This window comes from Setaria viridis, chromosome 1 (genome assembly GCF_005286985.2).
Source record: "Setaria viridis chromosome 1, Setaria_viridis_v4.0, whole genome shotgun sequence".
Taxonomy (NCBI): Eukaryota; Viridiplantae; Streptophyta; class Magnoliopsida; order Poales; family Poaceae; genus Setaria; species Setaria viridis.
Genome location: NC_048263.2, coordinates 40819650 through 40846463, shown reverse-complemented (window position 1 = coordinate 40846463; position 26814 = coordinate 40819650). Strand labels below are relative to the sequence as shown.

Sequence of the window (26814 nt, the reverse complement as noted above, 5' to 3'; positions counted from 1 at the left end):
ACTATATACTACTCTATAGGCGACTTGTATGATTGTGCAAACCAAAGCAACTAAAATACCTTTTTTATATTTATTGAAAAGAAACAGAGAAAAGATCAAATAATTTGCTTAGGCACCGCACTCAACTCGAAAGCGTTTCCTTTTTTTTAGATAGTGACTCAACTCGAAAACATAGTCGCGCTTAGATTCTGTTAGCGTGTATTGGAAAGAGCAAAAGCTAGTCTTGAGTGTTGCAAATGCTCCATCTAACAGTGGTCCTTGCATAGGATTATAGTATTACTCTCTCTCCCTCCCTCCTAAGCTAAGCAGACGTCTAGGTCAGGTAGGTGTCTGCTCGCTACAAGTCTGTGGATATGTACAATGCACAGAGTCAAGTGTGTCGTACATACATCTATAGTCCACTAGAAGATTTGGACAGTTTTAAATATAGAGCTGGACACCGAGACGATCTGACATGGAGGTTATGGCGCAGAACGGCATAGTCTACGTGGTAAGATAGCAGCTAGTCGAGGATTATGGAAAATACTCGTAGCAATCAGAGTAGGACTTGCCTAGTCGAATCCGACTAGTATTCTTGTAAATCAACCGACCTGTAACCCTGCCCCTGACAATATAAGGTGAGGCAGGAACCGCTCCAAAGCAATTTAATTCAACCAACACATAGGACGTAGTGTATTACACAATCTAGTAGCCCGAATCTGTCTAAATCATGTGTCTGTGTTCACCTTCGAGTTCTTGATCTCGGCGAGCCCCACAAACCAAACAATACCTCGGGCACTCCCCTCGGTAGGTTGCCAGGTCTAAATACCAACAGGTGTCCTTAAAACACGATTTGGACCAGACTAAACTATGGATTAGCATTAGCTTGCTTGTTGGTTGGGAACCTAGCTAGGCACCTTTTTGCAGCTAAGCTAGGCAGGCACAGTACTACGACTCCATCATCGGTAGCACTGTTCATTAGTATTTTTCGTGTTGACTGTGATGCAACTAACCACATTTTATTTCAGGCGTGACCACGTGTACTGCTACATCTTGATGAACATATATGGTTACTGTTTACATGTATGCATATATAATACTCCCCAATCCTATGTATGACTGTGATGGTACCCTGCCTGCTGTGTCTTCCCTAGGTAGCAAGCGTACGCACCATCTACGGCTGTACGTGCATGCGTGCCATGGCAGTCACGGCAGTGCAACCAACAACCGTACGTGGCTAGGCACGCGGTACAAATGATTGGAGTAGAACTAATTCGATCGCTCAGTGGTAACTCGATTCACAGTGGTTTTCCATAAACCCACACCAAATCTAGGGCCAGGCCCATGTACAACAAGGAGGATTGAATTCAAGGATGCATGGTCCATGATGCATTGCATGGACAAGGAGGACAGCCTCAACACGAGTGTACTACACGAGATGCAGGAGACACGCTCGTACTCTGGTGCGTCCCAGTACTGCTGCTACCTCCCTCCATGTTTGTTTTTTTTTTGTCAAAAAGACTCCCTCCATTTCTAAATGTTTGAAAATCCGGCATGCAGTGCCAATATATTATTGTTGTGCTGATTTTTTAAATGGATTATTGTTGTGCTGATTTTTTTGGTTAAAAACGGTGACAAGAGATAAAGTAGCATTAGCTAGGGAGGAGAAAATTTTTGCCACAAAAGAAAAACAGTGTTGTTTTCAGAGTGGACTAGTAGATGAGAAAGAGAGAGGTGGGGCCACAGCTGTACGCTTTTGATTAGCCAGTAGGAGAGAGAAGACGGTGGTCTCTCTCATTCATTGGCTGAGCAGGATGAGAGGGCGGGTCCACTCGGCAGCGAAAACGAGTGGTGGTGACTCGTGAAAGTTTGGGCTGCTGGGGCCCGCCTGCATTGGGCTCAATGGGGGCGGTACTAGGTTGTTGCCCACATCACGGGCACCCGGGCCCACCACCACCACATCCAACGTTCCTTTCTTCAATTCCCGTTGGTTTTTTCTTCATCCTTTTCTCCTCCTCTCCAGCCGCTTGAAAATGATTTCACGACTGCAGCTGGAGCGACACTTCCTTGTATGTATATGGAGAGGAGGATCACTTCACAGCAGCACTCTTTGAATATAGGATTACGCGCATCGGTGTTCACATATTTTACATACTGACACCTCATTAGCCTTTTCAAGGAAAAAACTCTCCGACCGTTCACACTGTCCTAGTAATAGCCACGTCACTCTCTATGATAAAAGAAAAGAAATATCACCTAACACATGTACTGAAGAACACTGTTAAATAGGACACGCCAACTTTACCTGCTAACTCACAGTCACGGGCACCAACAATCCAGCCTGCAAACACCTCATCCCACATGTTCATGCTCAAACACATATACCATGACCTTTGCTTTTATAGCAGTAGTAGATCCTATGGACGATTGTCGATTAATATCTTTGTACGATTGCTGACTCAATAGTCCAACTAGCAAACACCCTAAACGTACATGCTTTACGTTCAAAGCCATGTAAGCCTGACCCCAACCTTTATAGCATGCAGCAGATTCCACGGGTGATTGTCGGTTAATATCTTTGTACGACAAGATCTAGAAATTTAGTCCTTTTAGTTTACACATTCTTAACTTAATGCTCATAGATTTAGTCCCTTTATTATACCATTTCACGTTAAAATGCATAAGAGATGCAAATAAAACCATGGTTAATATAATTAGCCACTCATCAAGTGGGGAGAGCTCGTCCCAGATATAGGTAGTCCTATGCTGAAATGCTCTCCTAGTTTTTACCCTTTGTGGGTAGAGGAGCTAGCTAGAGAGGAGTGAAGATGCAATATATGCAATCATGCATCTGTACTCAACCACACCATGGTTCAATCAGCTCCAAAGCTTTTTCTTTCTTCCCTCCTCCTCCTCCTCGTACTGCCCTTTGTTTTGTTGCAATAAACAAAACACACTACGGAGTATGGTGATTCCAGTGGGTGGGCGCTACGGCCGATGATTTCTTTAGCGCCGAACTCCATACTAGAATCCAGGGTCCTTGATTAGGGTTTGCAACTTTTAAGGTTTTTTTTCTTCTCCTACTCCCTCCAATGGCTTTACTCACTGGTGCTTGTAGCTACTGATATTTTTATTTATTGCTTTTGGTGCAACTAATCCTATTCATCGTGTTCATCGATTGTGCTCTAACAACTTTGCTACTCCTGTTTGGAAGCACCCACCTCTTTTGCCTAGCTAGGAACCTGCCTGCTCTTTGCTAAAGCTAACTGATGAGAACAGGCCCCTTTATTCCTTTGTCTATGTGTCTAGCCAATTGACTATGCTTAGAAGACGAACATCTCCATTTTAGAATGCAAAGCATCTTTCAGGTGGCTCTCCCCTTTCTTTCCTTTTCACAAGGATAAGATCAATATGTTGAGATAATTAATATATAAGCTGAAATGCAATTTAAGCCGATCAAACTATAAATGAGCATTCATATCCATGCAGTTTAAATGACCACCTTGAGTTTTTCGGAATCAAAAGTTAGAGGTACGAGGGTTGTTATAATTAAGAAAAAAAATTAAGGTTAGAGTTTAACCAAACAGCTTGACACACGTCATGCATATCTACGCAATCCTCCAACCCCCATTGTTTAGCAGTAGGTGTTTATTAACCTTTCGATTGCAAGGAAGGGCCGTCACTAATATAATATTGCTGGTGACAGTCAGATATATTTTTTTTTTGAAACAAGTCAGCAGAAGAGCTGTTACTGTATTAAAAAAGAGGTAAGCCCGAGCAAGTGACGGTCACATATTACATACATGAAACTTTTTAGAAGGGCCAAAGGCGAAAACATTGTACAATGTTCAGAGAAGGCACCTGCCTGAGATGGAGACGAGGAATCTTTCGGGAGGGGAGGCATGCTAGCTAGATGCCTGTGCATATATACTTAAACCATACTGTGTATTTATTTCATCGGGTCGTTAAATAAACTAAACTAATCAATGAGTGATGGAACGAACGTCGTCATGATCAACCCAGCAAAGGAATCAAGGCATATATATATTCTATTTATATTATCTCCTGTGTCAGCCCAATCCTTGCCATTTGTCGCCTTATATATGATGACACCGAACGATTTAAGATGCGTGCTGGCGCGAAAATTAAGCTACGTACAGGAGCTTTGCCTAGCTTAGAGAGAGAGAGAGAGAGAGAGTTATAAAAGAACTAGTATCTTATATTCTCCACATTAACTGAATGTGATCATCGTCAGTAGGTTTTCAATGTTGCTATATCGATAATTCCTGAAGAAAATGTTTCCTCCAGTACTCATTTGCATGGCATTTATCAGTATATTCGCAATCTGGGGCTGGGCTACATTCAGCCGACCAAGTGGTATCACAGTTGCTGATCTGTTACTGGCACTATGAGCATGCATGTTATTGAATCTGATGACGAATCTCAAGCAGTAGTAAGTAGTAGCTTACTGATCAAAACCTGACAGAGTAAGAAGAATTAAGCTTGGTTGACTTGGGGAGTGTGGAGATGTCGACACCCATGGCCTGCGGATCGAACAAGCTAAGGGTTAAACAAAACCAGCAGCTGCTTACCGCAGATAATTAGGCCAGCAGCGATGGGTGGATTAAGTAATCCTAATATAAGTACCCTGGCTAACTACTGACTAATCAATCATCACGCACATAATGTGACAGCCTGTGCCCCGCGTGCTTCGAGATGCGAGCCCCTGATCTGATCGATCTATATGCGTACTGCCGACAGGAGATGACCGGCCGGGGATTCAGATCCATCGGGTGGAATTCAGAATGCACGCATGCGTGCTTTCTGAATCATCCCGGCCCATTACTGACGGTGTGCATGAATGAAGAATGCAGTGGCAGCAATTTAGAATTAAGCAATAGCAGTATCAGATTGTTATTATTGAAGCTACTACAGGAGTGATCAAGTGATTAAGCAATGGTAGTGTGTGGCAGTTGGAACGACGAGGACCATGTTCTCGCGGGGGACCATGGATGGTGGCCATGGCCGCAGTACAGTGCCACCGAACAAACAGCTCAGGCCGCAGCTCAGCTCAGCAGCGACGCACCAATGGTGGATGCCATTGCCATGCTCTGTGCTAGCTGGTGATGCTCACTGCTGACTGCTGAGAGGGATGGAAGTCGTCGTCCCGGTCCTTTCTTCTCCTGCTCCACTTATTACGATGGCTTTCTTTCTTTTTTCTTTTTTGTTTTGCATCTCTAATGCTGAGATTTTTTTTTCCCCTCAGCCTTCTTGCGAACAGCATTTTCCCGCAAAAAAGAAGAAGATAATCTTGTACTGATCAAATGAATATTCAGATAGGTGAGAGACACACGCACACATCCTTGTCACACCATGGATCACGTCAGTGACAAGTTTTAATTTCGTGGTGTGGACCTTAAACTTTAGACATGGACTGACCCGCCCCTGGCAGCGTGACTGTGTGTTGGGGGGTCACTGCCTAAGCTAGTCAGGCTCAGGCAGAATTGTTGCCCGCCCACCGGCCTCCTGCAGTTCCCGGCCCCAAGTGTGCATCATATTCCCACTCACTTTAATTAAGGCACAAGACCATCTATCTACACACAAGTTGTTGGTCCATGGCTCCATATATGTTAAGAGGGGATTGCATCGCTCTAGGAAGTTTAAGAGGCATTAATCTATATATACTTCCTTTTTCAAAATACAGTGCACAAGCACTTTCGAGAGATTGAGCTAGCAGATGTCGAGTTTGACGGATCACCCTCGATGTCGACGGAGACATCGCTTAACACTAGAAAAAAAATAATGCCGATTAAAACCGGTAATAAATCCATAAAAAAATTATTATAAGTATTGGCGTCTCGCGTACTCGAACCCATATGGACAGGTTTCAGCACAAAAATTAAACCTCCGTTCACGTCTTAATCTATACTTCCACATATAGACGAGTATTTGTGATGAGAGGAAGTAGCTAGCTAGCGTGCGCAGGCCACGCGCCTGAGCAGCATTGGCTAGTGAGAAATACTATACATTGAAAGAGAAGGAACAGTAGGTAGTTTATGGTTGGTGTGCGGCCGTAGATGGCGACGTGCCATTGGTGGTTTCAGAAATTAAAGTTCTCAATGCAATGCAATGCAAGCGTGTATAATTGATTTAGGTTGCGTTGCGTTGTTGGTGGCGCTGTCACGCTGCATACATGTGGATGTGGGGTGGGGTGGGGGCAGGGGCAGAGGCAGTGGCAGTGGCAGCCTGCGAAAACAACCTAGTGGCGCCGGCCAATCGGACGCAAAAGCGCGGGGCCGCATACATGTCAGCAATCCAACGCTTGCAGCTCGCTTGGTCTCACCTCTACCAGCAACTTTTTTTCTTTTCTTTTTCTCTTTCTCTTTCTTTTTTTTTGTTGAGATGCATGAGAGAGGTAGAGAGAGATGGAGAGAGCAATCAGCAACTGCTCCTCCATCCTCACTTCCCCATTTCTTTAAACCTTATCATTACTCTCTCTTCATTTTCTCCATTAGGCCGCCCGTCCTTCACCTTGCTCCTCATCAGCTCCATGGGAGCTTGTGCTAGCTGGCTACAAAGCAACCAACAAGCAAGATCCAGTACTCCTACCGTCGATCCTATCTAGGGTTTTTCTCTAGCTGCTTTCCCGGCCGGCCCAGTCGTCGATCTCCTCCTCCTCCTGCTTCTGCTTCTGCTTCTTCTAACCAACCGGCCAAGCAAGCAAGGCCTCCCCGGCCTTATATATACCTAGCTATCTTGCTTGCCTAGATCGATCCATGTAGCCACCCAGTCATCAGGCCTCATCAGCTCAGCTCCCTTGTTGAGCTACCCTGGCCACACCACCATCCAAGTGCCAAGAGACAACCTTTATCTTATTGTTAGCTTCTTCGCCTGCTACTTTCTCTAGATATACGCGTGCGTGTGTAGATCAATCCTCCCATGCATCATCCATCCCTTTCTTGTCCGGCGGCGGCTGCTGCGGTGTAGTAGTACAGGTGTGGCGCGTGGAAATTAAAGATAAACAGATCGTGCTGTCCTGTTCTTGATTCTTCGATTCTCTACCTCCTCCTCTCCCTTTTAATTTGGTCTTTTGATATATATATGTATATATATAGCTACATAGCCATCTTTATTTCGAGCTTAGCTTGCATCTTTCCTCTCCTCCTCCTATCTTGTGTCCAATTAATTTGATGCATATGGTTCTCTTGAGGTGCCTTTATATGCATTAATTCCTCTTCTTGATTCAAATTAAAGCTCCTTATTATGCGCGCATATCGATCCAAACAAACATATAGATGCTGGATCTTTCCTCTTGATCGATGGGATTGGGATATCAGTCAGATGCATGTGCTGCATGTATAGATCTCCATCTGCGGTATGCTAATACCTTATTAGCTTCCTGCCGGATCGATCACCTTGCAAGCTGCTGCGGATCATGGAGCAAACAGTCGGTGCTTGCAGGTGCAGCACCATCAAGATTCACATCCACCTCATCCTCAGTTGATGCTACACAGCATGCACACCTGATGAGATGAGAATCTTGATGATGCTGCATCAGCAGGCACTCACTCATCACCTTGAAGAGTGAGAGGATCTCTCTGGTGCAATTGAGAACTAGTAGTCATTAATTCTTTCCTTCAACTGCTACCTTGCTTAATTAATTTGTTTTCACTTGAGTTGAGTTTTATTCGCCTTTGTTTTTGCACATTATTTATATCTTACTGCTGCTCTCCGTCGCCGAGGCGGAGTAGTAGAGTAGATTGTCTGAGGTTGGACCCAAAAAGAAGCTAAGTGCCTTGTGATTTTCAGTTGGCATCAAGCCTTCATTCTCAAGCTAGGCTGCAGTGCGAGGTGAGTCTCACTTGGTCTTGTGTTGTTTATTTCCGGTTGGGAGAAGCATATATACTTCATGATTAAGCCCGGGGAGCCATGATTTTATGGTGTATTATGAGTTTAATGCATGGCAGGTTCCGTTCGATTTATGTGGCAGAAAGAAGAAGCTCATCACTTCCCTTGGCAACATCTGCACACTTGCTATAATTTTCCCTGGAAGAAGTGGTTGGAAGATCATTAAGCTTATGCTGCATACCTTACAGGTTCGAGTAATAACATTCATTCGGTTTGCTGCCTCTTCCTAGCTAGTGTTTTCTCCCATTTTTTTTTTATCTAAATCCTCCCTCAAGATGAATCCAGTTTGGGCGCATCCTAACTTTGATTGATCCTAGCTAAGTACTAGCTAGAGAGGGACGACAAACACGGTCACCGAACATGAATCACTAATCATTCTCTGTCATCCATATACTTTATTTGTTCTTGTCCCAATGCTGCAAAACCCAATGTGCCAACACTGCACTGGCGTCGGCATCATCGATCGTCTGATTGACGTAGTACAGATATGCTGATCTACAAAATATTCCCAATCATCATACAACTACTGAATATATTCTGCAGTTGTATGATCTGTACTCTGCCGCTACCTCAGACATTGTATCCATTATTTCCTATATAAAGAAGGGTGCCATTTCTCCCTCATCTTCGTCAGCACCTACTTTTCCTTTCTTAATTTCTGTATGCAGTCGATCATCGGAGACTTAATTAATTATTGTTTTTTCCCCGATAATATCTAGGTAGGTAGGTTTCCTGAAGATTATATTATATTGTTTGTGATGATAATAGGATATGATGGACCATATCTCTTCCGTCCGTTGAGGAAGAACAGATCGACCGGCAAGCGAATGAAGCGAAGCGAAGCAAGCAGGGGCATATGATCGATGCGCCAGCCACAGAACTGACAGAAGCATCAAGAGCATGAGCTGATGATGAGCAGTGGCAGTTGATGATGATAGATGGAGAGGAATCAGCAGTGCCCGGGTAGATGGTTCAACTTGTTGGAGTGGACCATGTAGATGGATCGATCTCGACGATGCAGACAGAGGCAGCAGGGGGCCGGCCGGGGGTACGTACGTAGTACATTGCTATTATTGTGCCAAAGGAAGGGGACCAATACACACGCACACACACACACATAATGCACACCCTGATGAGCTCCTGCTAGCTGATCAGGCCAGGGACAAGCCTTGCAGACTCTGGTGGTGCTGCTGGTACAACCGTACTATTCCTACTGTGCCCCCAGCAACAAGTGAAAGGTGAAAATTTTCAGCTCGCTTTACCTATTGTTACTTTTGCCTTTCTGCAGGCTGCAAACTGCAGGTCTGTGTTGTGTTCTCTCTTTATATATAGTGGATGGGATACATAGATCTTTATTACTTCCACTTCACACCCTGGTTGCATATATCATATCTATAAAGCCTGCAAATTGGATTGCCACAGTGTCTGATGATGGGCCAGCTACTTACTTGATCATGTATAATATATGCTTGCTCATCATCAGGCAAATTAAACAATAAACATTTGAGTGAACCGTGTAACTGAATCTTTCAAGTTGGCAGCTGCATGCTGGTGTGAGTTAATTTTGCATGTGCTGATGACTGTCTAGTCTTGACTTTTCTTTATCAATACAACAAGCAGCTAGCACCCAGCCTGGCCTTCTGCATGCTATTTTACGTTCCAAACTTGCAATAGTACTATTACTATGCTTGAGAGAACTCTAATAAGTATCCCAGTACGAACTGGACAGTCTAGTGCTGCATCTGCATAATAAACGACTGTGGAAGGAGTTGGGTTCTAGTGCGACAGTTGAATTGTTTCAGTGCCGGCCAGTACCATGTAATTAACGACAGTTGAATTGTTTCAGTGACTGCAAGTCTGCAACTGATTAAGCGTGGCAAGAATAAAGCGGGCTCGATCGATCATTTGCCGGCCATGATCTACACGTTTTATTTAGTACTGTCCCCTCATAATTTGGTATTAATTCCCTCCGTGTTTCAAAACGTAAATCGTTCTAATTTTATCCCAAGTCAAACTTGTCAAGCTTTGAAGGTACATCTACGTGCATGCATTTTGGAACGGAGGGAATAATACCCAAGTAGCCTAGCTCTCTTTCATCACCAGATTGCATTTTTTTTCAAAAAAAATGAACTGGCAGGAGAGATCATCAGCTTGCATTGGACGTAGTACTGAATACTGATTGTAGCTGTTTCCGACGTTGTGTCTGATATATGAAAGGTTTGTTTCTTCAGGTTACATGACCACGTGCACGTACATGGGTGCAAATGCGATTCTTCGCTCATCATCATCTTCAGTAGTTTCACTTGCACATGAACGAACATATATAAAAACATGCCTAACTGTCACTCATCATCACTTGGTTTTTACATACTGATGAAAAGTTAGGTACTATACGAGATGGAAGAAGAGTGGACCGATCACCGATCACGAGCAGGCAGCTAGCACGGACGAGATATGATCGGCGGTACGGTGGACCATGCAGTGCATGCATGCATGCACATATTCTAGGCAGGCTACGTACGCACGTACGTCAAAGCATGGTCCCGTACGTGCCGGCAATCTTCACGAGGACGGGCGCGAAATGTAATATAAGATTACAAATATACGACAATTAACTAGCCTGTTCTAAACGTCATATAATATTTGTATACTATCTATGTATCCCGTGGCTAGCTGCAAGTCTGCAACGACAACCGTGAGATGGGCACCTCCTCGATCGATCGATCTGCAGTAGCTCATGGCAATGGCGGCCAGCACACAGCAGCAGGGTGTCGTACGGAGGATCGTGTCTCGTTGCCGCTTGTCACATGCGTTCTTCCTTCCACTTGTTCCTGCTGGCTGGCTATCGTACGTATCATCTCGAGCCAACAATTCAGCATCCATGCATCTTCCCTCAACACTGACCAGTATATACGATGGATGATCGCTCGCTCACTAATAATGAGATTGATTGACCTAAACATCACGAACTTGGTCAAAGTTGTTAATGCTTGGCTTTGGGCAAAATTAATAAAATGAACTATAATTTGGAACAGGCAGAATATTAGAAAATAAGGGGCCAAACGTTTTAGCTTTTATAGGTATATAATTTTTGTTATGTGCTTAGATATACATTAAAAACTATGTATTTAGAAAAGCACTTACAATTTGGATTGGGAAGTGGGAAGAGTATAATAGAAGAACAACAAATTATTGAGGTCTCGTATAGAGTTTCACCCACTGAGGTTTTAAATCCACAAGTTTTTTTTTGGCTAGATTTTGTTATCAGAACATCCTAGCTAGCAGGGAATTTCTAGTTGTTTTTGTGCTTGTCACCGGCGGGCTGCAGCTGCTTTCAATTCGATAGGCGAGATCTCACAACCACTGTGAACAGATGTTAATCGATTCCTCATATCTCTTAAACGATTTGCAGTTGTGTCAGTGCGTGCACAAAAGTATCATGGCCCAGCAGTTATTCTGAATAAGCAGAGCTATAGAAATCAATCTGAGTGAGATTCTGTAGCTATTCTTCCAGCCTTTTACTTCGGTGGATGAGTGCGTGCATGGGTTATCCAATGACATATGACTGAAAATAAATTAGTAATCATCTTTAGAACAAGTAGAATTTGAATTTGCTGTTTAGTTGAACCGGGTATACTTCCAAGTGACTGCTTAATTACAGCTTTGTCTTCTTGTCTTGTGTTACCTGAATTTTTGTTCAACTGAAGGTAGGGTAGCTTTAATAGGAAGCATCAGCAAGTTCTTTTCTTATTGTTCATTTTTGCTAATTGCATTGTGTGTTTCTGTGCTTCTAGCAATCCTGCAATAATCATGCCCCAATTTGTTTAAGAGACAGCTCCTGGAGCATGCCGACATTACCTGCATGCCCACTTTTAAAATCTTAGGATTCAATTTTAGGGGAACTGCTGGAGGGGGACACAATTTAGGGGGACATAATTATTAGCATGGAACTTTTGTATAACATCTGCAACAAATCCTGAATATTTCACTTACAATAGATCAAATGAGGGGTATTTCTAACTCATATTATCATTTCTTTTGCAGAGTGGAATGCAGATTAGTGGTAAACTGGCCTAAATGAGTGATTGGAGAATAAGAACATGAAGTACCATCCATTACTATTGCAGGTATCTTATCATCCATCATCGATTTCTTTTTCATTTTTCTGTTATCCTGCCTAATTTCTTGAAGTTAAAGTGCGTGGTGAAAGTTTCATGATCAGATTGCATATTGTAACCACCTTCCTGGGCAAGGCATAAACATCAAATTCGCGATTTAATTCATCTACTATCTATATCTGTAGTTCAATGCATTGTAGGCTAATGTTGCCTGATATTGCCTCTGCACGCTAGGCCGCACCAGCTCAAGCGCTTATGGTTCTCGTGGTTCGATGACCAGAAGGGCAAGTCCAACTAGAGGGCAAGAGTTAATTTCAGTGAATGACTGGCATCGCTTACAATAAAATTTGGGCCATGTTCTCCGTATGCTTGGTGTTTTTTTAGTGCGTACAAGGGTTACTTAGGGGGTGTTTGATACCCCGGACTAAACTTTAGTCTCTGTCATATCGTTTGCACACTAATAGGAGTATTAAATATAGTCTAATGATAAAACTAATTGCATAAATGAGGGCTAATTCGCGAGACAAATCTATTAAGCCTAATTAATTCATGATTAGCCTATGTGATCCTACAATAAACATATGCTAATTATGGATTAATTAGACTTAATAGATTCATTTCGCGAATTAGCCCTCGTTTATGCAATTAATTTTATAATTAGTTCACGTTTAGTCCTTCTAATTGGTATCCAAATAGCGCGATGTAACCCGAACTAAAAATTAGTCCATGAATCCAAACACCCCATTGATATATCAGGGCTTGTTTGCTTCCAGCCCTGGCAAACCTGCCTGGCGCAGCCATTGCAAGAGTCCGATAAACAGAGTTGGAGCTGTTGCCTGTTATTAATGCAGGGTGTGCTTGAGGGGAGCAGAAGGTCAGGTTGGAGCTGTTGCTTGTTGTTTATGCAGGGTGTGCTTCAAGTGAGCAGAAGGTAACTACTTGATTTGCACATTTGCCATTCGATCAAATTAACTTTGCCAATAATTGTGTACAGCCACTGTTTTGTTTCATTCTTGGTGCCTCTATTTCTTGTCATTCTAATTTTTTTCTCATTTCAAAGTGTTATTAAAGAGCTGGAAATCAGCATAGAATAGTAAAGCATTTAAGAGCAGAAATAGTTGCTGACAGATTTTCCGCACCTGACTCCTCCAGAACTCCATCATGTTCCAGTCCAGATCCAAATCCATGTTGATGACAGATTTTGAGCAGAGAAGCATGCAGCACACAGGTCTTCTGATAGATGCAGGTGCGTCATTTTGGTCATCCTATGCCTTTGAAGTCTTCACCTCTTCGTCCTGTATGGCTTAAGCATTTTGCTTTCATGAGATCAAGAATAGCAACTGCTTTCCTATTTCCTATTAGGTGAACTGAGCGTGTTTGTGTTCTAGGATTAGGATCCCATGCTCTGCTCATTCTAAGTACACACCATCAAGCAGGTAACCTCTATTTTGCTACTTAACTAGACTTTGAATGTTAATTATGACGAGGATTAATTTGTGGGGTTAGTTTCTGTTTGTTACCCAGCTGTTAAGCTTGAGATCAATGCATGAGAATTATTTAGACAAACTATGCACGATCGATTCATAGGATATCATAAAAAGTATACTCCAGATTATATATATCAAAAAAGAATAGGTTATGTTGAGCTTGGCTGTCAGAAGATGCATCTGCTGAAACCTACATTGCTCTTATCCTTCCATTTACTGTCGTGCTCAGGATGCTTTAGTGAAAAATTGGTGTAGTGGCAATACTACTTCCTGTGCTTGAAGAAAAAAAATTCTTTGTTTTAGTGCTGGGCGAAAGAAACATTTTCTGGGATATCATCTTGTGAAAACCATTTTAGGGTTCATTGCAATGTCATGTGGAAAGCTTTTTTATTTCTTTGTATGAATAATTCAAATCATCAGGCAATGAGGAATGCTGTTGTACGGCTCTCGACTGCCACTGCAGCTGTCCATCGACGACTCATCGACCTGAGATGAGCAATCATTCCCAGCTCGAATGCAAAATTCCTCTTCATTCTCATTGTTGCAATGCAAGCTGCCGGGTCCAATGCAAACAATAATGCGCAGTAGCGTACCTCTCTAGTCATTTTCTACACAGTTATGAAATTCACTAACGAGCAATCTAATTTTTCTGCTCATCTTCTACGACTAGTCCATAAAGTAAGATAAGCAATCAAAAGGTTCTGAATCACTATAGGGCGGTGGCAGCGCAGGGCTGCCATGTACCTACTCGTGCTGCCAGAGCCAGACTGCCCTAGCTGGACTGTCGACGAGGAGGCCCGTCTAGCGTGCGCGCACAAGTCGACACGTCACACGATATCTATGCACTCGGTAGTCCTCTCACTCAAGCAGCCGTGCCTTGTCAGAAGTTGCAGGTGCTCGCGATTCATAAGCACATGCACATTGAAATGTCCTTGCTCTCACGGTCATCAAATGTCCTCGTTTCAAATGCGAAAGTTGAACGAGCAGCCTGATTGGAATTAGACCAAAATTCTCACAAACACAACTGCATACACAACACTCAACGGCAGGCAAACACTGCGACCCGTCGGCCGGCAAAAGCGTAAGAACATCGGAGGCCCATAAGCGGCCTGTCCACAACCCAGCCCATTGGTGCACGGGCACAAGCTGAAAGGAGGAGCCCATAGGGGCCCATCAATCTTTAAAGGCCTGTAAATATTATTTTTTTTTGAATGCAAAGGCCTCAACAAAAACTCATCCCCTTGTGCTCGGTAGGCTTAGCTACTGCAAATTGTGAATCCAAGAAGGTGGAATCTGAAGGACAGCCAGTTTACTCAGCTCCTCCGTCTCATGCTGGGCAGTTCGTCTCTCAAGAACACAATAGGCTGATTTTACAGGACACTCAAGAAACACACACACAGATTCGCGAGGTCAGTAGCTCAGCAGAACAGTAGAGCTAGCTGCAAAACACAGAGGGCAATTGGTGAAGCGTGTCTACCCCGTAGGGGGTCACGGCTACGTGTTTATATAGGCGCTACAATGCGCAAGGATTACAGGATCGTAAAGACTCGAGTGCCGGCCAAGAGATCTTGTTTACAGATATCTACAACTAAATCTTAGAGATAACAAACAATCAAATCAAGATTCCTGGCCGAGCACATGTCTCAAGTCGTTACTGAACAATACAAACATTAACACGTAGCCTATCATATATTCTAACAGTCTCCCTTAATCACAACTTTATTAAGTTGAGATTGACCTTGAAATTCTCTAGTAGCCTAACAGATAGTGCTTTAGTAAACCTATCCGCAACTTGATTTTCGGAAGGAACAAAATCAATTGTCAATAGCTTCTATGCAACTCTATCTCTCACAAAATGATAGTCCACCTCGATATGCTTAGTCCTAGCATGGAAGACATGATTAGATGACAAATATTTGTCACCCATATTGTCACGCCAAAGTTTAGCAGCACATGGACTTTCTATTCCCAACTCATGTAAGAGTTTTTGTATCCATATAATTTCTGCAATAGCATTAGCAAGAGCTTTGTATTCAAATTCTGTACTTGATCTTGACACAGTAGGTTGCTTCCTTGAGCTCCATGACACAAGATTTGATCCCAGAAAAACAGCAAAGCTACCGGTAGATTTTTTGTCATCCACACTACCGGCCCAATCTGCATCTTAAAACGCACTCACTAGGAAAGAAGTTGACTTGTGTATCTTGAGGCCTAGACTTGTGCACTGTTTGATATATCTTAATATGTGTTTTACTGCAGCCCAATGTACTGTTGTTGGTGGGTGCAGAAACTGGCAAACTTTATTGACTGAGAAAGAAATATCTGGCCTAGTCAAGGTCAAGTATTGCAAAGCCTCAACTATGCTTCCGTATTGAGTTGCATCATTACTTCCAAGTAAAGTACCTTCATGCAGAGACAACTTCTCACTCGTACATAACGGTGTGCTTATCGGTTTACAATCTGACATCCCTACTCTCTTTAATAGATCTGAGGCATACTTGTGTTGCCTCAGAATAATACCACCTTGTACTTTATTAACCTCTATTCCCAAGAAGTAACGAAGCTAACCAAGATCCTTGAGAGCAAGTTCTTCATTTAGCTTCCTTATTAGTCCCATTGTCACCTTCTCTGAAGAGCTAGCCACAATAATATCATCTACATATACTAAGATAAAAACAGTAATGCCTCCCTTATTGAAGAAGAATAATGATGTATCAGCTTTAGATGACTTAAATCCAAGACTAACCAATTTACTGCTCAACCTTGAGTACCACGCTCGAGGAGCTTGTTTGAGCCCATAAATAGCTTTATCTAGCCTGCATACATAATTGGGCCAAGACATATCCTCAAAACCTAGAGGTTGCTGCATAAACACTTTTTCTTCAAGTACTCCATGTCGAAAAGCATTCTATACATCAAGTTGTCGTAGACTCCAGCCACGAGAGACAACAATAGACAAAATGATACGAATAGTAGCTGCTTTGACTATGGGACTCAATGTATCTTCATAATCTAAACCGTACCTTTGCTTGAACCCTTTTGCCACCAATCTAGCCTTATATCTATCCAGGCTTCCATCTGATTTTCTTTTGATCTTGTACACCCATTTGCACCCAATAACATTCCTTCCTTTTTGAGGAGGAACCAGGTACCATGTCTGATTTTTCATTAGAGCACCATACTCTGAATCCATTGCCTTTTTTCCAGTTGGTGTCCTGCAGGGCTTCATCGAGATGTTGTGGTTCACCAAAGGAGGTGAAGCACCCGTACTTGACAGTGTCATCCATATAAACTTTTTCCTTTTGGATCCTACTTTGAAGTCTGGTTCTAGGTCTGGTGTTGGTTGGATCAGCAAATCCACCAGGCGCAGAGGATCCGGAGGACAAAATCTACTCTGGAATCTGTGAAGAATCAAGCGCGGGCACGGTCGGCACTGACGAGGGAGCTTTCAGGGCTGTTGTCGGTGACGCGGCGCCAAGGGATTCACCCCCCGTGCGTTAGTGCACCCGAGCGTGGGAGCAAGGTGCGTGGTGCAAGGAGATTCGCCGCGCATGCTCAACGGACCGAGCGTTGTCCCGCCACCTGGTGCTGCCGCCTGCGGCATGGATCCCGAGCGTGATACGCTACCAGGGATCGTACCAGGATCAACATTGATGTTCGTGTGTCCTGCATCATCTCCTGGAGAGCTCATATCATATGCATTTGGCCCCTGATTTTTACTGTTATTTCCACCAAAATCATTAGTAACATTAGGAGATAAATTAGTCACATGATCATCTATATTATTAACACCAGTCCTAGCGCTTTCAAGATTGCTAGATGTCAAAGGTACGAGAAGAGTTTCTGGTCTAAGCCTTGTGCCTGCATTAGGATTGAGTTTGGAGAAAGGAAAGACACTCTCATCAAAAGTCACGTCTCTAAAAATATAGACTCTTCCAGTAGATATATCTAAACACTTGAATCCTTTGTGCATAGTGTTGTATCCCAAGAATGCACACTGTTTGGAGTGGAATTGGAGTTTGTGGGTGTTGTACGGCTTGAGGTTAGGCCAACATGCACATCCAAAGGTCCTAAGAGAAGAGTAATCTGGCTGCTGATTGAACAGACATTCAAGTGGTGTAGTATAGTTGATAACTTTGCTTGGATGCGATTAATGAGATAAGCTGTAGCTACGAATGCCTCATCCCAAAATTTAAGGGGCATTGAGACATGAGCTAATAAAGCAAGACCAACTTCTACTATGTGACGATGTTTTCGCTCAGCGGATCCATTCTGTTGATGTGCATGAGGACAGGACACTAGATGAGAGATTCCAATTTTGCCAAAAAAGGAGTTCAACCGTTGGTATTCGCCACCCCAATCTGTTTGTACGGAAGAATTTCTCGATCAAAAAAATCTTTCAACGAGACTTTGGAATTCATGGAACTTTCGAAAAACTTCAGATTTAAATTTGATAGGATAGACCCAAGTATATTTGTTGTAATCATCGATAAAGCTAACATAATATTGCTTCCTCCCAACAGACTCACGAGCAGGGCCCCAAACATCTGAGAAAACTAGATCTAAAGGAGAACTTGACTCACTAACAGATATGGGATAGGGAAGCTGGTGTTCTTTGGCTTGTTGACAAGCATCACACATATGTTCATTACTCTTCTAAACAAGGGATCTTATTCTTTTAATGACTCGACGAACTGTAGACGGCGATGGGTGTCCCAACCGATCATGCCATTGTGACAGAGAGGGTCTGGTGGCTCCAAAAGCATGCTTGACCGTAGATGTAGTACAAATACGATATAGCCCCCTATGGCATCGCCCTCTAAGCAGAGTTTTCTTGGTTGCCTGATCCTTGACCAAAAAGAAGTTTGGGTGAAATTCCATGAACGTAGAATTATTAGAATGCTGAAACGAGATTCTTTTTGACTTTTGGAACATGCAAGATATTCTTTAGATGCAAAGTGCGACTAGGGGTGTTAACAATAGATTGACCAATGTAACAAATCTCCATACCCGAACCACTGGTGGTGTGAATTTGATTTCCACCAGTATACTTGTCACGCATAGACATCTTCTCTAGATCACCCGTGATGTGGTTTGTAGATCCAGTGTCAGTGTACTAGTTTGTATCAACTCCATATGATGTGGCAGCAACAGCCACATGCTTCTCCTCAGGCACATATTCATCGAATCTGTACCAGCATTCAGTTGCAGTATGTCCCTTCTTCAAACATACCTGGCACACAGGGTGTGCATTGCTGTTGGAGGGACATTTGTTAGTGTAGCTGTCGTGGCCTCCTTGGCGTCCAGTGTTGTTGGCGCCGTTGCTTCTTCCACGACCAGGACCATGACCACCACGGCCGTGATCACCACGTCCTCGTGGTGCTCCTCTTCCACCACGACCAGCCATGTTGGCTGATCCTTGTTGCTCTCCTCCATGGATGAGATTCAATCTGGTCTCAAAGGTCAGCATCTGGGCATATAGCTCCCCTATGGAGATAGGCTCCGGTCTTGCCACCAGAGCTGACACCAGCGACAAGAACTCATGGTCCAAGCCGGTGATGATGTAATCGACCATCTCCTCTTCACCGAGTGGTCGTCCTACAGCTGCCATGTGGTCGCCGTATCCCGTCATCTTAGAAAAGTACTCAGCTACGGTCATGTTACCTTTCTTGGTTGTTGACAAGGCGATGCGCAGATTTACAACCCGTGCACGGGTCTGAGAAGCATACATTGCTTTAATGGCCGTCCATGCTTCAGTTGTTGTCTTGCATTGGACAACTTGCATGAGGGCGTCCCTTCCCAGCGAGGAGAGGAGATAGCCAAGGACTTGTTGATCCCTAGCATCCCACTCTTCAAACGCCAGGTTTGGGGTCTTCTTCCCTTCCTTGTTGACGATCTCTTCATTTGGCTTCTTGGATGCTCATGTGAGATGCCCGTCAAGACGAGCACCTTGCACCGTCGCTCTGATCTGCACTTTTCAGAGAGCATGGTTGTTTTTGGAGAGCTTCTCTGAGATAGGATGCGCGATGAGGGGGTTGGAGGATGCCGACGAGCTCGACATGATAGGAGGAGTAGATGGGAAATTGTTTAGGCTCTGATTATCATGTAAAACACAAAAGATAATTGGTGAAGCATGTCTACCCCCGTAGGAGTCGCGGTTACGTGTTTATATGGGCGCTACAATATGCAAAGATTACAGGATCATAACAGACTTAGAGTGCCAGCCAAGGGATCTTGTTTACAGATATCCACAACTAAATCTTAGAGATAACAAACAACCAAATCAAGATCTCTGGCCGAAGACATGTCGCAAGTCGTTGCTGAACAATACAAACATTAACATGTAGCCTATCATATATTCTAACACTAGCTCGGTTCCAAAATTCAATGTCTTTTGACTGAACTGTCGTTGGAAAATGGCCAGTCCTACCCGGCCAAAAATACCCACTTCCAAACTGGTCTACCGGTATGGGGTGCGGCTTTTATGTAGTGAGAAAGCAGGCAAGTCTCTCGTCTTGGCGTGGCAGCCTTCGTCCCGTCTGGCTCTCGCCTCCTCCTGCTGCTGCCGCTGCTGGAAAATTAGAATCCTGCAGGTGTAGCAGCGGCAGCTGCTCTGGGGTCTGGCTCTTGCTGGGCTCTCTCTTTTCAGCTTGGCTGTTTCTCCCTTTGCTGTGAACTGTGATCGTGAAGGCCACGCCAAGCCAAACAGGGCCCCCTGCCCAAAAGAGAAGCTGCTTTTCTTCACCTCTTTCTTTCTTTCTCTGGCCCAATAGCAATACCTCACTGTGCAAACTCATGTGCACCCACCAAAAAGAAACAGAGGCACAGGCCCTCTCGGTGCTTGCTGCAGGCTTGCATCAGCTGCAACTCAACTTTGTCACAGGCTCACAGCTACAACCTCCTTTGCAGGAACACCACCACCTCTTCAAGATCGGAGTCTACTGATCATCTCAGTGCAGCATTGGCATGTGCAATACACATTCAATGCAAAAATGTCTCAAGATCATCCTGCCAGAACTCAAAATCTGTTCAGGCTACAACTCATGGCAACTTTTCAACTGTCCTGGCCATCACAAATCACCACCAGCTCCCCCAAAAAGGATAAAGATAACATCAGATACTACAGTAATTTCTGTAATTCCCAATCCCAAGACCACTCACTCACTAGTCATACATGACTACATGCAGCAGTCCCTAAAACCAAAAGAGCAGTGACCAGCTCCAGCTGAAAGCCTGAAACAAACAACTACCACTTTGCAACTAGCACTCTGCATCTGTCTGTCTGTCTGTGTAACTATCTGTGTTACTCACCCTCTCCCTACTGTGGTTTCACTTCACCAGCCTGTGACTGTGACCGTCAGTCCGGCGAGCTCTGTTCTCCAATCCTAGCTACCTACAGAATCCATCGGATCGATCGACCACACACGGCAACCAACGCACGAACGGAGGACGACGGATGGCAATCACATGACGGCGCAGGCGTTGGGGTTCTCGTCGCTGAGCATGAACTCGGCGTTGGTCAGGGACTGCTGGGCGTAGAAGGCGGCCTTCCACGCCTCCAGCTCCGCCGTCAGCTTCTTGGTCGCCGCATCCTTGCCGCCGTCCTTCTCCTTCCCGTCCTTGTCCTTGCCACCGCCGCCCTCCTGCTGCTTCCCGTCCTTGTCCTTGCCGTCCTTGGCCGGCACCACGTCCACGGGCCGCCGCAGCTTCTTGCGGAGCTTCTCCGGCAGGGCCTTGGTGTCCATGGTCCCCGTCACCGTCACCTGGTTCTTGGCCATGTCCATCTTCACCTGCTCCACGCCTACACACACGCACCATGCATCCAATCCATCGAGTGAGTGCAAACGGTTAGTGTGGATGCAATCATCTGAATGCAGGTAGCAATGATCCATCAAGATTTCAGGATGCAGCGTGTAGTACCTTTAATCTTGAAGAGCTTGTGGCGGATGCGGTTCATGCAGCCTTCGCAGTGGAGCCCCGTGGAGCCGATCTTGAGCACCACCGTCCCGATCACCGGCTGCATCATCGTCGTGCAGTCAAATCAAGCGAACTCGATCAGGGCAATGTGGGACAAACAAATATGTTACTACTATTAATACTGAACAAGTAATGCTAGTAAGGCATCTGCATTCTCATGCATGGCAGCAATTGGAGCAGTAAAATAATCAAAGGACCCAGTAGTAAAAACACACAAAATTCATTCCCCAGAACACGATTTGATCATGATTCAGTAGTACTGCAGCAGTACTACTGCACGTACGTCAAAGCATGAACCTGATCACAACAGAAATTTCACTGATCAATCGGATGCTACAAACATTGCCATCGATCCGAATCATGCAAATTGTACTACTACTAGCCCACGATGTTCATGAGAAAACCGTGTGCTTCGATTCATCCCAATCACAGAATTCAGAGAATGAAAACAGAGAAGAAGGCGTGCGATAGCACCAGTACGCACCACGGCGGGCTTCTTGTTGTCCTTGCCGCCGCCCTTCCCCTTCCCTCCCCCACCACTGCCGCCGCCCTTGCCGTCCTTCCCCTTCTCCTCCTCCTGGTGATCATCCTTGTCCTTCGCCTTGTCTTCCTTGTCGCCGTCGTGCTCCTTCTCCGGCTTGCCGTCCTCTTCGCTGGCGCCCTTCTGCTGGTTGCCGCCGCCTCCCTTGTTGTTCCCCCCACCGCCGCCGCCTCCCTTGTTGCCGGCATTGTTGTTGCCGACGAGGTCGACCTTCTTCCTGGTCTTGTTGGCGACGCGGTCCCGCAGCTTCTTGGCGTCGAAGCGGCCGACCACGGTCATGGAGCCCTTGTCCACCTCCATCGCCACGCCCTCCACACCTGGCAGGCGGCACCGATCATCAGCACGCATCACTTTCAGAGAGAGACGGAGAGAGAAGGTAAGGTACGCAGCTTGGTTATTCTTGCCTGGGTAGCGATGGACGGAGGCGCGGATGCGCTTGGCGCAGCCGTCGCAGTGCATGTCGACCTTGAGCACCGCCGTCACCACGGGGAGCGGCGGCGGCGGCTTCTTCCCCTTGTCCTTGCTGTCCTGGTCCTTCCCCTTGTTCTTGTCCTTGTCGTTGCTCTCCTTGTCCTTGTTGTCCTCCCCCGCCGCCGCATCGCCGGACGCGTCGGTGTTGGCCGCGACGGCCTGCTCCTCGCCCTCCTCCGCGGCCGCGGAGGCATCCGCCGCCGGATTCTGCTGCTGGCCTCCTCCTCCTCCGCCGCCGCCACCTCCTCCTCCTCCACTTCCGCCGCCGCCGCCGCCACTGCGCTTCTTCTTCTGCAATCATCAACACAACAAACAAGGAAAGGGGTTAACAAATGACAGATCACGAGATTAGTAGCAGGAACGGCGATCGCGAATTGACGGATCGTCTGGGCACGGCGGCGGCTGACCTTGCCCATGGCGGCGGGTGGTCCTGGTGGAGGGCTCAACGGACCAAGGGATCGCCTCGCTTTCTCCGGCGGCGCGGCGGCGTTGTGTGTGCGCGCGACGCGAGTGATCTGAGCGAGCGACGTGCGCGTGTGGTGCAGGGGGTTTTAGGCGAGCGAGCACATGGGCCCGCCGGGCCGGGGTGGGTTTTGCTTTTGCGCGATCGATGAAGAAGCCACGGGCCTCATCTACGGAAGCAGAAGATCTTAGCCGTCCAATGCGAGTCAGTAGGATATCAGATCGAATGTTTGAAGTAATTAGAAGTATTAAATATAAATTAATTATAAAATCAGTTGCACGGATGGAGACTAATTTGCGAGACGAATCTATTAAGTATAATTAGTCTATAATTTGACAATATGATGCTACAGTGAACATATACTAATGATGGATTAATTAGGCTTACGTGACATAAATTTTAGTCCGGACTAAAAACCAAACACCCCCTCACCTGGCTCGGATCCGGTTGTGAATTTAGCGAGCGTTTGAGTTTAAATTTTGGATCCTCGAGTTTAACGTCATGATCACCATTAGCGAAGCGAAACGCTGACGCCAATGTCGTGCATTGAGATTTGCATGATATCGTCGGTAGAGACGAGGACGACGGAGGAGGATGGAAAAGAGAAGCGAGCACAGGAGTTGGTAGGAAGGGGCGTGGTCGAGCGAGTCCAACTCCAAGCAGCAGCAGCAGGAGCAGCCTTTGGGTTGCAGAAACGCAGAGGTGGAGAGGGAGCTAGCCTAGCAGTAGCAGGACGGACGACGGAGGAGCACGACGGGGAGTGGTCGCTGGCGGACGGCGGTGGCCTCCTCCTGCCGCTGGTGCAGGATAGGGTAGGAGGATCAGCTGCGCCTGCCCTGCCCTGCAGCTCGTACATCCTCCGAATGCGAACAACAAAGATGCATGCAGACTTGCAGAGGACACTGGAGTAGCTGCTTTTGACTGCAGCTATTACGTTGCCGGTGCATGGTTCACTAATCAGAGGAGTCTCGTCCCGTCGTCTCATCGCCGGCGAGCTTGCACCGCTGGCCTCCCTGGTTGCGATGCAGATGCAGGGGAAGGAAGGTGTGATCCGTGCAAATAACAGGCAGCAGGACGCCAGGCAGGACCTTGAGCGTAATCGGATGCTGCCATCTGCCAAGACGAACGTTCAAGATGAAGACGACGACGAATCACTCACAATGGCCACCCTCTGGTACTGTTTGGAGGAGGAGGGACTGGGACTGTTTGGTACTAGAGAGGCCGGTCCAAGACCGGTCAATCGCAGGGCTGCACGTACGGCGCGGCTGCTGCTGCGACTGCGAGTGAAGGACAGGGAGTGGGAGTGGGAGCGGCAGCACCGGAGCCCAGACTGGAAAACCAAACCCGGATGCAGACAAAGCGAGACCCATCTCGATTTTGCGACAGGCAGAGAGGAGGGCAAAGCGAAGCTGGCAAGGCATTGCATTGCATTGTGGAGTCCTGTCTGCTGCACTCTTCACTCTGCACTGCACCCCCCCACCTCACAGCCCTTTAGCAGCAGCAGCAGCCCCTTCGCCTCTCTTTCTTCTCTGGTTTGAACGAACGAACAATGGCTGGACCGACTGGAAAGGGGAAGAGGGACTCATCACCATCTATCTGAAAATTCAGGATATGAGCACCCGATCGATCAGTTTTGGTTGATGACCATTTCGTCGTCGCCACTCAACGAGCAGAGCTGGGAATCACAGACAAACCACTGTCAGACAAACAAACGCCAAGAGGGATGCGCATCCCGGCCCTGACGAATTACCAACTGCATCTTGCTACTGGCTGCTACTCCACACAATCGTACGCTACTTTGCAACTCCAGCAGATGCACGCTGCTAAACTGCATACCTTGCTCGTCAGAGTCGCAGCAGTTGTCATGACATGCCATGCTCTCAGTCCGGTCGCACACATCGACTGAGAAAAAGCAGTTCAAGGCTGCTCTCAAGCAAAGAACGGCGGAAGGAAACCTGCTGATTGCTCAACTTGCTGAAACACGTTAGTTTAGTTCTCTCTGCAAATTGGACATGTTCAAACATTGAAACCCATACTATAGTTACGTACGTACTTCGCCACACTCAAGTGCAAAATGTTACAGAGCAGTATGACATGACAGCAAGAGCTGCTGATCTCCCAACAAAAACATACACAACAAGTACCGCATCACGGATCAACCACACACAGATTACCGCTGACATACTCAAACTAACTGCCAGTAGTTACTCCATCGCCAAACACCCAAGTAGCTAGCTATAGGCATCTAGCGGGGATCATGTCTGCACTGTCTCCGCTGCTCGCCCTTCACGCCGCCGTCAGATCAGTAGGGCCATCCGCCGCCGTAGGCGCCATGGCCCAGCTGAGCCGCCGCCGGCGCCGTGGGGTACGCGTACGCGCCCCAGGCGCCGCCAGTGGACGCCGCCGGGTACGCGGACTGGTACGACGGGTACGCCTCCGGCTGCTGCACCTGCACGGCCCACGGGTGGTACGCCGGCGCCGGGGCGCCGTAGCCGTAGGCGCCGGGCAGCACCTGGTTGGCCCAGGCGGCCTGGCCGTGGCCGTGGCCGTACTGGCCCTGCTGCTGCAGGCTGCGGCGGAGCAGCTCCTCCAAGGCGGCCGCGGTGGCCTCCTTCTCGGCTGCCTTGTCTGCGGCCTGCGGCTTGAGGATGACGAGGCCGACGCTCTTGCCGGTGGCCTTGTGCAGGCGGCGGCGGAGCTTCTCGGGATCCGCCGTGGACGCCACCCGCAGCTCGCCCTTGGTCCACAGCGCCGACTGGTCCAGCGCCTCGATGCCTGAAAATGAAGGGCAAGAAGAGGATCGAGATGGATTAGGCACAGGGACAATGGTGCTGATCGGACCGGCAGGTAGGCAGAAAGATGGACGAAAAGAGATCGGTGGTAGGAGTACGTACCGTGGTTGAGGGTGAGGTCCTTGACGCCGGCGCGTATCTTGTCGGCGCATCCGTCGCAGCGGCAGTGCATGGGCACCTTGAGCACGAAGGCCGTGGCCTTGGCGGCGGCCTCCTTGTCCCCGCCGTTGCGGCCGCTCTTCTTGCCCATGATCAGCTGGGTGGTGGTGGTGGTGGCGGCTAGGCTACTACCAGCAGAGACAGACAGGGGAGGCGAACAGAGTGAGATCGAGCTTGTGTGAGCTGCAGTGGCTTCAGTGGTGAGGTTGAGGTGAGGTGACCGGGGGAGGAGTGTGTTGCCGTGCAGGGGGATAGCGATGGCTGCTCTCCCTTCTCTTGGATTTTATAGAGCGGCAGGAAGCCGAAGCGGCGGAGCAGGGCGCTGGATGGCGAGTGGGCCACGTGGCCGGCTTCCGGGAAGATTCGTGGGCGCATGCAGGAGCGGACGCGTCGGAGCCGGGCCGAGCCCGTCGCGGGAGCTGAGAGACTTTGGTCAGTCAACGGCGCACACACGGGATGGACTGAGGACCCGGCCACCACGGCCAGCAGACGCGATGGGATTGGAACGGAGGCCGTTCGGGGTCCTCGACTCCTGGCTACCTTGCCATACAAGGGAAGCCCACGCCATACTACTATTACCCACTCAAGTCTCTGCTCGCTCCGTACGCTGCGTACGGCGCTCACCATGCTCCGTCTCAAGGTTCTCACCCTGCTAGTGCTACCAGCCTACCACTACCAATTCAAGTAGGATAGGAGAGTACTTGCCAACGTTTCAAGCAGATTCTCTTCATCTTTCTTTTAGCTATCTACTAACCCAAGGGGAAGAAAAGAACTCACACAAAAGGAGAGAAGAGAGCGAATCTAGAGAGATCCAGGTCATCGTGACCCGGAGAGGTACGGTGCATGTATGTACATGTGTACGTGTACGCGCATCACATGCCGCTCCCGTTGGGAGATCCAGCTCCAGCCTACGACTACT

General features: G+C 46.8%; 2 protein-coding genes, 1 long non-coding RNA gene and 1 other non-coding gene across 8 annotated transcripts; 1 reads left to right on the top strand and 3 right to left on the bottom strand.

Moving 5' to 3' along the window:
* Positions 1 to 6208: 6208 nt before the first annotated feature.
* Positions 6209 to 17982, top strand: LOC117841589 (uncharacterized). 5 transcript variants are annotated; one of them, XR_011896970.1, is made up of 6 exons: positions 6250 to 8075; positions 8656 to 9125; positions 11932 to 12014; positions 12857 to 12936; positions 13158 to 13251; positions 13394 to 17982. It is a non-coding gene; the product is annotated as an uncharacterized lncRNA (long non-coding RNA). The 5 variants fall into 5 exon arrangements; XR_011896969.1 differs by having other exon boundaries at positions 13368 to 17982; XR_011896968.1 differs by having other exon boundaries at positions 6276 to 8075; positions 13158 to 17982.
* A 964-nt stretch (positions 17983 to 18946) lies between these two features.
* On the bottom strand, positions 18947 to 19085 carry LOC117841764 (small nucleolar RNA Z247). The gene has a single exon (XR_004637351.1). It is a non-coding gene; the product is annotated as a small nucleolar RNA Z247 (small nucleolar RNA).
* Positions 19086 to 20485: 1400 nt separating this feature from the next.
* Positions 20486 to 22897, bottom strand: LOC117856937 (uncharacterized). The gene is made up of 4 exons (XM_072291451.1): positions 22889 to 22897; positions 21954 to 22772; positions 21413 to 21509; positions 20486 to 21293 (listed from the first exon to the last, which is right to left on the bottom strand). Exons 1-4 carry the CDS (start codon positions 22895 to 22897, stop codon positions 20956 to 20958), a joined length of 1263 nt encoding a protein of 420 aa, XP_072147552.1. The 3' UTR covers positions 20486 to 20955.
* Positions 22898 to 24957: 2060 nt separating this feature from the next.
* LOC117841582 (uncharacterized) lies at positions 24958 to 26163 on the bottom strand. Its single transcript, XM_034722005.2, has 2 exons — positions 25839 to 26163; positions 24958 to 25719 (listed from the first exon to the last, which is right to left on the bottom strand). Exons 1-2 carry the CDS (start codon positions 25984 to 25986, stop codon positions 25247 to 25249), a joined length of 621 nt encoding a protein of 206 aa, XP_034577896.1. The 5' UTR covers positions 25987 to 26163; the 3' UTR covers positions 24958 to 25246.
* Positions 26164 to 26814: the final 651 nt, after the last annotated feature.